The following is a 13852-nucleotide window of genomic DNA, read 5'->3' as shown; positions in this document are numbered from 1 at the left end:
CTGACTTTCCCCATTTTACCTGTTTTCCTTCGACGAGTCAACATTTGATTCTCTTTAAACAGGAAGCCCTGCTGTGATGGAGATGTAGTTCTATTTGCACTGTGGTGTTCCCTGCTGTTTAAATGTCAATTGTTTTGGATTTGCAAAGACATAGAGCTATAAAACAGTCCAAGAAAGACTGTCATTCATAGATCTCAAGGGGAAAATCTGGGTGGGGAGAAGGGCAAGGGAAAGTAAAGGAGAGGTATTTCAAAGCCACTATAATACAGTCAGCGTCACATGTAAAAGTGTGTCTATTTGGTTCACTTGGAACCTACCCATTCAGCGGTAGAACCCGCATGCGATGACTGTCTATATTCACCAGAAGGGACAAGCAATGTTCTGTATAACAGGACAAAACAGATAAGCAGAACACCGTCTTGAGTCAAACCTCAGAATCTTTCAAGACACACTATTGTCGGGAAGCATGGGTGGCTTGGGCTGCCTCGTTCTGCCTTCTTGTTCCATCAAGCAGCTCTTTCTACTGCTTTATAGGTGCTGAATTATCATTTTTTGCATAGATAGTGATTTTGAGTAGTTGTTAGTATGGAGTTTTTTATGTATAAATCAAGGGAAATATTATGCAGCCAGAATGTCAAAGACTAGTATCCTCTAATAGTACCAAGCTAGTACACCATACATCCTATATATACAGTCTCATAGAAATACAGAAAATTTCTGGCAGCAGTCATATTCTATCTCAGAGAAGTAGTAAACCAAGCAAAAAAAATGAAGGATTCAATAGTTCAATAGATTTGAACAGCTGTGCCCTACTATAGGAAAATCAGAGAAGCCAGAAATGAGCTGTATCGTATGTATATAACACAGAGATTATGAAGTGTGTTAAGAGTTTGTCAGGAACATCAAAGGTAATAAACACAAAGTAAGGTTAGAAGTTACTGCCTGAACTTATAGCTGGAAGAAGTGATTTTGAGAGATATTAGATAGATATAGCTTGATAGATACAGCTCGAGCAGGGGGTTGGACCAGATGATCTCCAGAGGTCACTTCCAACCCCAACTATTCTGTGATTCTGTAGTTTATCAAGAATATGGCACAACACTGTTGGGGCTTCCAACTAACCAAAGAGTCAGAAAGACAACTTCTTGTGATGTTTAAAATCAACATTCATAGTATAATCTGAACAAGTGCTAAAAGGGAAAGGCTGATGAATGCAATTGATAAAACTGCAAACATTTTTTAGCATGTATTTCAAGCTTAGGCTTTTGAATAGCAGTTAGAGGGGGCATTATTTTTCTTCTCAGTTTATGTCCTGGTAATCAATTATACACAAAGCTTGGATAGCAGCCCTTTTTTTCTTCTTCGTGTTGCTCTGTCCCTGTATCGTGTATAGCAATTATCTTTAATCTTACACAGTACTTAGACTTTAGGCCCTTTGGGGCTGAGACCTCACTTTGTTTTTTATATATATATACAGGTATGTGTACATATATACACATATATTTATATATTTATATATTATATATAGAACTGGGTATATTTTTACATATATGTATGTTAAAATATATACAGTTTTGTGTGTGTGTGTGTGTGTGTTTGTGTAAAAATATATATAGTTCCCACTTGCTCTAGTAGCTCAGCAAGGTAAATAAACAATAAGAGTAATAGTGAGTCAGGCTGGCCATACAGGGAGCAGATCAGAAATACTTTGGGTTTTCATATTTCTGCTTTCAGAGAGCTACAGGGTCCTGTATTAGCTCTGCTACATGTTCACAGCAACTATGTCTGTACTGTCAGGTTAGGTTGGGGCTTGACTGTAGTACTCAGGAACAATGTACCAGATCATACTTGCTGCCAGCACTTTCACTTACCCTTTGTAGAAGAATGGAGAATTTCCTTCACACGAGGAAGTTCAGATGCGGAAGCTATAGCTCGGTAAAACTGGGCGATGCACGGTTCTTCTGGCCGAGTGGTCAGGTAGTGTCAATTGGCAGTCTCTCTCCTACACAGTATGTTGCATTTAACCTTAGCTCTCCTCTGCACCTCATGTGGTGTCCCTGTGGCCTTCAGACATTGTTATTATTTTCTGTGTATTTTTTTACTTCAGAGACTCTGGAATCATGTGGGAGCTGTGTTGCAGCCCATCAGAGAGGGGGTTTTTAGCATGAGCCTGTGGGTATGTGCTGTATTCCCTGAGATGTGGCACTGAGGGCTTGTTTGAGGGTGCAGCGATAGTACAGTGTTGGAGGACAGTGAGAGAACCCTGTCAGTCTTGTCCATACTGTCTGTTGGGAACAGTCTGCTGCGCACGCGCATAAGCTTTGTCTGGGAGAGTGCTAGTTAGCACAGTCCGAAACAGTGCCAGGGAACATGCTAATCAAGCGGTGTGGCCTATCAGCAGTATCCTGCACAGATTCACTTTCTATTCTTGTTTTATTTAGCAAAACAATTGTCATCGGAGGGACTCCCAGCCTGTTCCTACAGATAGTGTGGAAGCCTTTGGATTCAACCACCTGGCATAGCTAGCTGAGCACACACACAGACACTGCCACTGGCAGTAAACACGGCCCATATGACACCCAGCAATCCATTTTTTTGTCTGTGCCCTAATTTTCCTATCTCCAGTACAGGGATAGTAATGCTCCTTTTCTTTTGCTAAGGGCCTTGATCACTTTGGAAGAAAAAGCAGTGGGTAAGTTTAAGAATCGTTAGAGCTGCTCCCTGACAGTGGTAGGAAAGAGGGTAATCCCAGCCAGAGTACCCTGGTTAGGATTTCTGAGCAAAACATTTCTGTTCTGAGATACTGTCAAATCATAGGGAAACAAGGTTTCACTGGGGCCAAAGATGAAGAGACAGATGGAAAAACTGTGAAGCATTGGGGCAAAATACAGCCCACACAGTTAAAATCAATACTGATGTAGTGGTTTCTTACAGGATCTTCATTGTTTTCCACAGTATTATTCCAATAATTAAAGTGGAAGCTTCACCAAACACTTTTGTTTCCATAAACAGCGCATTCAATAAGGTTACTAAGGTTTTCTTACAGGAAAAGACCGCTGGGATCTAGTGGAGTTAAGCTTTTTGCTGAGCTTTATCTGAAAAAAAAAAATCCTACGAAAATTGATAAAGCCAAATTTATATTTTAATTTAAAAAATCTGCAGTCTTCAGGTTTCATTATAAAGCATCCTTATAATCTTAGATACGAAATCTTCTTATTCATTTGTTTTATTGCCTCTTATAAGTAATGATGTAATTATCTCAAAGTGTGATATTCATGTTAATACTTTATTTTTATAACCCTATTTTATGGTCTAATTTCCAAATAATCAGCTAGCAGTTGCATTGTTTTAAGCCTCAATAATGCATGCAAACACAAGAAATTCCTGTGTGGTTCTACACAAGCAAAGGTAGGTCTCCATACTCAGGAGATGCTACTCCAGGTTTTCTTAGTCCTTCACAGTTTCAAATGAACCCCCTTCGAGTGTCAGGAAATCATTAGCTCCTTTGCTAGAGAGAAAGATTAGATTACAAAGTGTGAAATTCGTGGTACTATATATTTTTTTACATCATTGGATTTTTATGCAGAAACAAGGAATTCATCTTTCTGACAAATAAATGTGTCCACAGGGTCTAGAGAAACCTGTCAGGACATTCCATTGAGTGTGAGAGCAAATAAACTCAATAATTAATGACAAAGACTTTGTATCCCATAAGAGAAATCTGAGTGTGGAATATTGCATTTTGAATCAGAGGCAACTTTTCTGGGGAAGGACATTTATGCTGCCCGCTCCTACTAGCAGTGCCAAAAGCAGCATATGTTTCATGCTGTGGTGACAGAAAAGACATTTTTGCTGCTGCACAGTCCCACACCACCATGGCTGCATCCAGCTCTGTCTTAAGGTATTCGTATTTTGGCATAACCATCTGTCAGTGTTTTTGTGAGTACAAGTACATTGTTGCTTCTTATGTGTAAAATATTCTTCCCTGTGAATCTCCCAGTCAGTTCACTTCTGTTATAAGAAGGACTGCTGAAGGGGGCATGGAAAAGGCACGCACTGCTAAAGCGGCGGGGTTTACCAGCATTCACATTGCATGTTTGGAAGTGGCCACTGGCTTTTGGTGCCTCTGGGCATGTCAGTACTAGAGACTGTTGGGAGGAACCTGAGCTAGCTTTAAACTAGCACTAACACATGCACGATGAATCAGCCTGAAGGGCTGCCACAGCTACAGTATTATTAGCCCAGACTAACTAATTGAAAGCTATCTTAGTTCTCCCTACGCCATTATGCAGTTTTCAGTGGAGTTATGCACTCAGTACAAGGGTATCTGTGGACACTTAATGTCAGTTGTCTTTGAGCTTGGGAAACTGAATTACATTGAATTACGTTGGCTGTAGACACGTGGCATCTATGCACATATGTTTTGTGGAGTCACCAACACAAGAGTATGACTGGGAAGAAATACTTCCAAATGCAGTGTGCAGCAGTGATTTAAAGGAAGGAGAAAGGAATTCACATTTCTTCAAGCCTAGCTGCTGGAGCAGTCTGCACAACCGATTGGGGAAGTGTGTATCCTCTTTAGCTTGTATTTTCAGGTTCAGTTCAGTGAGTAATGCTGTGGAACTGTGGCCTTCCTCCACTCAGATATGCTTGTTCTGATCCAGTGTGAAATGTAGGTGTGCTAGCTGTTTCACCAGCTCCCTTACCTTAAATAAATGAAAAAGTCACAGTGCTAGCAACAAACTTTGAAGTTTGATTGAGTACAAAGAGCTGTAAATTGTGAGGATGGCCGTAAATGGGAGAATTGCCCTAGACCTCTTTTTTTTCTGTGCAACCTTGAAGGGCTAGAAAGAGTTTGGTCCCATATATGTTTAACCATAGCTTCTACTGTTGAAAAGATCATGTATACATGAAATTGAAGGGTTCCTTGATTATTGTAAGTATGAGAGTTGCTCAGTATACACATAAAAGTCTGTTTCATATAAACTTCAGTTCTGCAAATTCTGAAAAGTCTGAGAGGCAAACCGTGGTCTGTTTCTTTTATGCAGGATCAGCAAAAAAAATTATAATGATTTTTTCAAACTGAATTGTGCCTCCATTATCAGATATGTTATTCCACGGTCTTTAAGTTTTATAGCTTGATGCTCTCTTCCTTGCAAAAGAGCTCAGTAAAGTCTGAGAGGGGAAAGGTTATAGCCCAAACACCAATTTTTTCATATATCCCTTTCTGAAATGAGCTTATGAGGAGTGTGTATGCTTTATTCATCCCATGTACTGATTGGAATTAATAATACATCCATTGCTTCTGATACATTATCAGTAGAGAGCTGTTTACATATATTGCATTTAGGTGAAAGGAATGATTCAGAGTAATATACAGACACAGACTTACTTGCTTGAGAACATGACCTGAACTTCAAGGCTCAGATTATCAGAGGAGTTTCTCCTCTAAGTTCCTCAGTTTCCCTAGACAACACTGTCCTTGGTGCATACAATTGATCTGTGTCTTCATTTGCCCTAGTTTCATTTTAACATGCTTCTCTCACTGCCCAGACTTAGGAAAAAAGGAAAAGTCCTTTAATCAGTTAAGTCCTCAATAGCCCTGTTCTTACTCCCTCTTTCTTGCTTCTCGAAGTGGCTGTTCATTCTCCAACTTCCGTATGTCCCAGAGGTGCAGTTTTAATAGCTGCACATTACCTCACTACCCTCATATTTTCTCTTGGAATAACATTCAATTTAATATTTTTACAACATGAAGATGAGAAATGAAAATTGCTGTTGACTGAATAAATAATCATTTACAATGCAGCATTAAAAATATGGCCTTTGTCTTCAACAACACTGACCCTGCATGGATTTACATACATGTCCTAGCTTCTTAGGGCAAAGAACTTGTAATTTGGCACAAAATAGTTCTCTTATTGTGAAGTGGCATTTATAATGACAGCACCAGGTAAATAACTCAGGGATTCAAAGACAAAATTCATTCCTTAAGGTCATTGTCAGGGTTAATACAAGAAAAGTCCCTGACATAATTTAGAAACTATGAAGCAAGATAATGGATTATACTAATCTATGAAGTTAGTGGTTCTTTCGGGGTCTGACAGATATGACGTAGAAAATAGTTTTATTGTTATTACTCTTAGTATAATTTAATTTATCAATATTTTGGCAATGTCTGTATTTCCGTTACGCATTTTGTATGAGACATGGTTATACCAACTACAGGGCAGTGGACAATAATTTCCAACAAACTTAGCCCTACCAAACAGTTTTTGCAGAGCTCTGCAGTACAATTTATATATAAATATGTAAGTATATAAATCCATTTGTTGTGCATGCCTAACCCCTCTATTTTAATTGCTTGTACTCTCAATGTAATCTTTCTCATATTCACATTGATATACTTTCTGCTCAGTCCTGTTTTGGCTACACCATATGGAGGTCACAATTCTTAGTAAAGACTCTTTACTCATAATGCTAGCTGAGAGGGTTCAGTACTGTCCTCAAAAACCTAGCTCCACTGGCCTCCCATAAGACCCTGGGCAAACTCACTCAGAACTACATCTGTATCTCCACTTGTAGTCTAACAGCTGTAGCTTTGAACAAGGCTGCATGACTGTTAGCACTAGAGCAGAAGAAGCGTGGAGCTGCGTGCGCAGTGCAGTGCCCAAGCTGTTATGCCTTCCTCTGAGACAACTTGTAAAAGCTTTAGCAGAATACATGAGTGCAGCTCTTCTGCCTCCAGGCTAGGGCTGGCTTGTGTCCACCCAGAACCGGGGGAAAATACTAGTGCATCTGTGTGCATCTAATTATGTGCTGTTCAGTATTCCTGCTCTGCTGCTGCCTAAGCCTGGAGACACTTATATTTCTGCCAGTAAAATTCACCAGGCATCGGAATGTGCTCTTCCAGGCAGGCCCAGAACTAACTAAATGCTGAGCAGCTGAGATCCTAGATAATATCTGATGGGATTTGTATCATAGATAGGTCTCCCTTGTATGAGCCAACCCCAGATGCACTCTTAGAGCCCAGAGTAAGACCCATCCAGAGATTAGCATGATGCTGCTTCCCTTGCTTTCCCCCTGCCTGCAACTCAGTATCTTAATAGTAGAAGTACTTATGGGGGGGGGGGAGGAGGGGAAGCTTAAATTCTGTCTATCTATGTTTTGATATCCTTGGCCTGGAATCCAAGTGCCAGGCAAATGTCATAACTACCAGCCTACAAAATTATGGTACTAAATGTTGAATTATTTGTTGACTGAAATGTTGTCCAGAACAGCTTTAAGAAGAGGTACATTGCTTCCTCAGGAGACGCTGCAGTATGGTGGCTAGTTCATTTGCCTGAGAGCCTGAGAATTGAGGCCTGTTAGTTCAAATTCTTGGTCTGAATCAGAGATGACATTGCATCTTGGGTCTCCCCCCACTTACTTGCATATTCTTAAATGAGAATTACTGCTGGTGTTCTTTGGCTTTTTATAAAACTTGTATTGATTCAATGGGAAAAGAATGACTTGTTAATCAATTGTTAATTAAAGCACTAATGTGAGAATGTGGAGACCTGGATTCTGATTCCTATTTCAGGCAAAGCGGAACCACCTCCATAGATGGAACTGAAGGAATCCTCTGCAGACACTTCAGTCCAGTGGTTAGAGCCTGCTTATAGGTTCATTTTCCCTTAGGAAGAAATGGGGACTAACCCTATGTTTCCACATCCTTCTGACAGTGGGATTTTGAGGAACTCTGAGGAACATTCCTACATCATTGCTTTTGATGAGAAAGTGCCTAATTTTCCTACAGCATGAGGAGGTACTGTACTAAAGTGAACCCCAGTGCAGGCAGCTGTGTTCATGCAGGTGCTTAAGCCCCTAGAAGTGAGGATGGTTAGCGGCACGCTGGCTCTTGTAAATCCCATTCTCAAGTGCCCAAGGGCAAATCCACCCCATGCAGTTGGGCAGTGTGCAGAGGTGTGTGACCCTAATGCAGGTGCTGACCCAAGTACTACCTCCCCATAAGATAGTGGAAAGCAATGTAGTAAATTAGTACAGCTGACTTTGGCTCAACATGATGGCTGCAGAAAAAGCTCAGTAAGCAGTAAAATAAAGATACCGTGAAATAGACTGAAACTTAATTTGTAATTAATCATTTTACACAGGATGATGTAAAGAAGCCTTAAAAATTGAGAATCAGCCCTGCAATTGTAGCTTTAACACACACTGTCATGGTTACTTCAAAACTGTCTATATACAACACTCTAACATGCTTAAGAGATTTGAAAGAGAATTTTTAATCAGAAGTTTGGGGAGGGTTTTTTCTTCTTTTAAATAAAAGAGGCTATTTATGGAAAAATAAGGACATATATCTTAATATATTTTTGATGGAGCGTTTAGAGGCAATTGTAACTGATACATACGATTGATGTCCATAATAGTTGGACACTTCAGTAATCCTTCCTCACGCCTAACAGTTTTGAGCTTACATTTTGGATATTATTAATACTCAGACAAAAATAACTTGTGGACAATATGAAAGTGCATGGTGGAGAATTAATCTGTTTTTGTAGAACTATTTAAAAATGATGGATACTTTTTCTTGCTTGAGTAAACACTAGGTAATTCTCTTGCCTTGCCTTCTTTGTGTGTGAAAATCCAAGTCCAAATGATTTCTTGGAAATGTAAAAATTGATGGCAAGACACCACATACACAAAGATGAATTTCTTCACTTGATAAAGATCAGATGCCATTATATTACTAACTTCGGTACTAGAGTTTTGTTGTTTCCTAATTTGTAAGAGAGTATACAATGAATTTAGGAACAGTGAGAAATAGAAAAAATGAGGCAGTTAAAACAAAATGCAGTTATGAAAAAAGTCTCTAAGTGGGAGTATCACACTTATTTTTATTCTAGATGAGCAACAAGGCAGCTTAGAATAAACATGGATTGATATTTTCTTCATCTCTTTAAAGAGTTTAAAGAGGCTAAACAAAGACACAGAAGAGTTGAACATTGCTGCGTACAGCACAGTAAACAGATTAAAATTTTATACCTAAGCAAAAAAAGGAATTTAACTGTTAACTACAGCATGCAGAATAACTGGTAAGTTATCACATGAACCTAGCATGCTGCTATTAAGTTACACTCATTCAGATGTTCTTAATTTTTACAAAGGCTAAGGATGGGAAAAGCTCCAAGATGACATGAGTGTGTAATATAAAACCACAACAAGGAAAAGCACATTACCATCTAGCAGCCTTTCCAGGGGATCAAAATTATCTCCTGTTCTATTATCCAGGGAGAAAGCAGCAACAGTTCAAAGCCTGTGGAGTTAATAACACGTTAGACATTTAAGCAGGGCATGAAAATTAAAATATTGGCAGTTTTGTCAGTTTATGAAGTGCTCATGGAAGACCTGAGCCTACATCCCCTGCACGCCCTCAAATGCCACTTTGAAGTGTTGTGTTTGTGAGCTGTTGCAAATGCATAATGTAAGGTAGGGATCTGCAGGGAATTAGTGATCAGGGCACAGACTTGTACTTTTCTCACCATCGTAACTTTATGAGGAATGATTTTTTACTTGACTTCATTGACCAAAAACCACATTTCAATCTAGGTAGAAACTTTACCTTTCTTTACATTGAATCTAATTCTTTTCTCCTTTTCTCCCCCTAGTCCATTTAGAATATTCTGGTTTGAAGTATTTCAGTACAAGTCAAAAACAGTAACACATTTCTCTTCTTAATTCCCTTTTCTTCACAAAGCATACTTGTGGGAGAGGAAGGGTCTGAAAAGTGTGAGTTTTAACCAGTGTAGCCCATTGTCTCCAGATATGCTTTGTTCTTCTGACAGACTTCTGCTCTCCGTGTTCTCCACATGCAGTCTCTCTCCTGTTCTATTCTCCTGTTCTCCTCCATGCAATATCAAAGTTTCCTGCTCCCACTATCAATATTCCCATGTTACAGTTCAGCTGTTTGCCTTCCTGTGGCAAAAATAGCAAACTCTGTCACTTGACTTACCAAAAAGAAATGGGAGGGATGGGAGTGAGGGAATCCCTCCTACCATGTTAGAGACAGCCATAAACAAAGTCTCTTTCTTCTATTTCTTTGGAGTTGTATAGTTACATATTGTTGATGTCAATCAACTCCCCTTGAATCATACCACCCGCCTCGACTTTCCTGCTAGTGTTCTTTCACCTTTTATGATTAAAACTATGCATTAAAAATGCATGGGTCAAAATGGACTTATATCTCTGTCTACAACGTATTCATTTCTTCTTTAAAGTGAGGCATCTTAGACATTGGTAGGTTGTGTGAAAGAGTCTCCAGGGAAGTTATTCTTCTTTGCTTCTAGTTTCTTCCCGGCTTTGAAAGCTGCTGATACTTCAGGGTGGATGGAGTCCAACCGTTGTTCACACTGGAAGGCTGTGAGGAAGGCCGTCCTGTAGTTGTTATTCATCCAGCCATAGAGGAGGGGGTTAGCAAAGGTTGAGCACATGGCAATGACATGAAACACTGTGTAGATCAGTTTGTATTCTTTCAGGTCTAACACCTGACTGTTAATATCACTGACCAGTTGGAAGGTGTGAAAGGGCAGCCAGCTGACAGCAAACACCACAACCACACACACCAACATTTTGGTGGTTTTCTGCCGCCGGTGGTGGTAGTGGTCATTCCCTGCCCCAGGACTAACATGGTTCTTGAGTTTGGTCCAAATACGGGTGTAGGCATAGGAGATAACTGCCAAGGGCAGCACATACTGGATCAGAAGCATGGAGACACTGTAGATTGTGCCATAGTTAAGCTGCCCCTCCCCTGGCCACTTTTCAGAGCAGACCACAATTTTGAAGTCAGGAATGATCTCAATCAGTGAGTACTCACGGAAGATGGCCAGAGGACTTGCTAACAGGGCACTGACTGCCCAGGCTACTCCTATGATCAGAAAGCTGATCCGCTTGGAAATTTTGCTTTCCAAGTGGTAGACGATGCAGCGATGTCGATCCAAAGCAATCACAGTCAAAGTGACAGTAGACACGTGCACAGCAAGAGCCTGGGCGTAAGGCACCAGGTGGCACAAGACTGGGCCCAGTTTCCATTCACCCAACAGTGTGTAAACTAACGTGAAGGGCAGGCACAATGTATTCACCAGCAGATCAGCCACAGCCAGGTTAGCAATGAAGAAGTTAGTCACTGTGCGCATGCTTTTGAACTTGATGATCACATGGATCACAAGGGAGTTCCCGATCACCCCCAACAGGATAATGGAACAGTAAGCAAAGATGAGGATGATCTGCACTTCAACCAGCGTGGTGCTGTCCTTCAGTTCTGGTTTAGGGTCGAGAGTCAATTCATTGAGTGGTGTGGTGAATCTTGGCAAGTACAGCCTGGTGAACAGCTCCATTTTCATTTCGTCTGTTTGGTTTTCTTCGCCTATTGATACCAGAGGCCCCATCCTTGCAGCAGCCTGGTCTAATCAGTAGAGCTGTGCCTGAAAAAATGATACAAGAACACGTAGAGAAATCAGTCCCACAGCGTTTAAGACAAGAAGTAATGGGCTAAAGCTAGAGCTCTTTCCTCCTTTAACCTACATTCTATATTTCAGGATTAAGAGAAGATCTGTCTTAATATATTCAAATTCTATTGCCCTTACATTTGAAGCCCGATCCTGTAATATTATTCAGGCATGACTCCTCCTGAAAATTGGGACAGATTTCAAAAGCATTTCAAAGACAAAGTTTGCCTAAGTAATGCAGGAGGATTAAGATCCTATTGGGCAGAATATCCTTTTTTACAATCCAGTACCTAAAACTACTGCTGATTTAGCACAAAATGTCCATTAATTCCTATGGGAATTCTGCATGGCACCATCCAGGCTGTTATTAGTAGAATAATCTTCCAGTTTTTCCTTAATGGAAAGCGTTTCCTTTAAATAGTTACTAAATTCTTATAAGTTTGTACCCATCCCTGATGCTAGAGAACTAATTACTGAGGTCTTCCTTCAAGAAACTTTAAGAAAGTGCCACAAGGCAAGCAAAAATACCACTCTATTTGAACTGAAATAATAGCAGTTCTCTGAAATGACTGTTAAACCAATTCACTCTGAAAATAACTCATGAAACAATTAAAACTCAATTATAAATAATATTTTTTTTTGTGTTCCTCAGAAGCTGCCGATCAAGGATTCATTTCTGACCTCAGTCACAGAGAAGGGCAAATCATTCCTCTACTGAGATCAGTAAGAATTTCACCCCTGGCATCAAAATTGCATTTTGTTGCCTCCCTACACAGGCCAAGACAAATTCTGCTCAGCTAACTTATGCTGTCCTAAGACTTCAGTAGGCTTGAGTAGCTATATGGATGTTTTACAGTTAATTTCTGACTTGGATTTCAGTCCTATGCAAAATATGTGTCTATGCCCCTGTGGACTGCCCAGGCTTTGGATGGCATGCTAAGTGAGAGTACCCTGCACCTGGTGACCTGCACCTCGAGCTGTGAAAATAGTAAGTAGAAAATTGTCAGGGCACAGTGGGTTCCCTGAGAAGACATCATTGTTTGCTGCTGAGGGGGAGGCCAAAAGTGAGTTATTAACTCCACATGTCCATTCATACACTCCTTAAGGAAGGCAAGAATAGAGAAGAAATATCACTTCCTTGCCATTAGGCATTACACATGGCTTAGCTGACCTCAGGTTCAGGTCTGCCTAAAGAAACAGTCTACCTGTGGCTTCATATGGCTTTTTTTAAAAACACCAGATTCAGTTTACTGTAGATTTTCATCCCTACCTCTTATCACCATTGACATATATCAGTGACATCCTTAGATTTGATTTCCTGAGTTGAGTGGTCTGTACATTTGCACCTGCATTTGTGCCTGGCTATTAAATTAAGATTCAGAAACCAGTGTTGTGTCCCAGTGGGTGACTGAACCCTCTGTGTTATGCTTGCATCCCACACAATATCCCAAAGAACTTCTCAGCACAAGCCCTTTTCTCAAAAGCAACAGATCAACTACATGAACTGAAAGGTAATTTTCCCCAGGCTAAAATTATGCTATGCTGTTTTAGTTTACTTTTACTGTACAATTATCAGTGTAAGCCTAAAATGCTTAACACTGTGAGATATGTAACTGAGATAACTGTCAGCTGTTCACAGAAGCTCATCCCACAGTCTTTAGTAATGTCATCAGTCATCAACTACTAGCACAACAAGGGTGGCAGGACTGAATCTCTTAATACACCTTTAGTCCATATCAGGTTAAAAATATAAGAGATCCATGACAATTTGCACAGCCAATGCTATGCAGAACTTATGAGCACTTCTGCATCTGTTTTTTCCTTCACCTGTGAACCTAAAACCAAGAACTAGGCTTGTATATTATTAGGTTAGAGACTTGGTGAGATTCCAGGACTGTCAACTGCCCCAAAATCTCATAATTTTTTCATTGTAAAATAGGAACAGGTCATGTTTACCCATCATAGTAGAAGGGTGAGAGGGAGGGCAAATTTCACAAGTTTTACCTTCTTTGCTGTAAATATAGGGAGGATGACAGAGCTCAGCAAAATAACGTAGCATCCCTTTCTTTGTGAAAATGTTTTCATCCTTTTCTCTAGTCCCTGGCATTCCCCTGATTCCTACCTCCAATCCCTTACTTAGCGAAGGCTGCTTTTATTTTGCTAGTTTTGTTCTGTTTGTTGCTGCCCTGTTTGTGCTGTTGGAAGGCATTTGGATCTTGTAAATAAAACAAAGCTGGGGGAGGGAGGAGGGACAACCAGGTTTTAGAGCCCAGGCGGGGATGAGATGGTGTGTGGGTAGGAGATGAAATAAATTGGACAAGTTTGGGCATTGTCAGTGGGACAGTTTA

General features: G+C 40.2%; 1 protein-coding gene across 1 annotated transcript; it reads right to left on the bottom strand.

The window, feature by feature from the left end:
- Positions 1-8884: 8884 nt before the first annotated feature.
- On the bottom strand, positions 8885-11444 carry NPY2R (neuropeptide Y receptor Y2). Its single transcript, XM_013951610.2, has one exon. It carries the CDS (start codon positions 11442-11444, stop codon positions 10287-10289), a length of 1158 nt encoding a protein of 385 aa, XP_013807064.1. The 3' UTR covers positions 8885-10286.
- Positions 11445-13852: the final 2408 nt, after the last annotated feature.

Source organism: Apteryx mantelli, chromosome 5 (genome assembly GCF_036417845.1).
Source record: "Apteryx mantelli isolate bAptMan1 chromosome 5, bAptMan1.hap1, whole genome shotgun sequence".
Classification (NCBI taxonomy): Eukaryota; Metazoa; Chordata; class Aves; order Apterygiformes; family Apterygidae; genus Apteryx; species Apteryx mantelli.
Note: the sequence above shows the minus strand (reverse complement) of the source record. Positions and strands in the feature narration are given on the sequence as shown.

Coding starts and splice junctions, on each gene's coding strand:
- NPY2R (XM_013951610.2), bottom strand. CDS start 11,444: ATGGGGCCTCTGGTATCAATAGGCGAAGAAAACCAAACAGACGAAATG.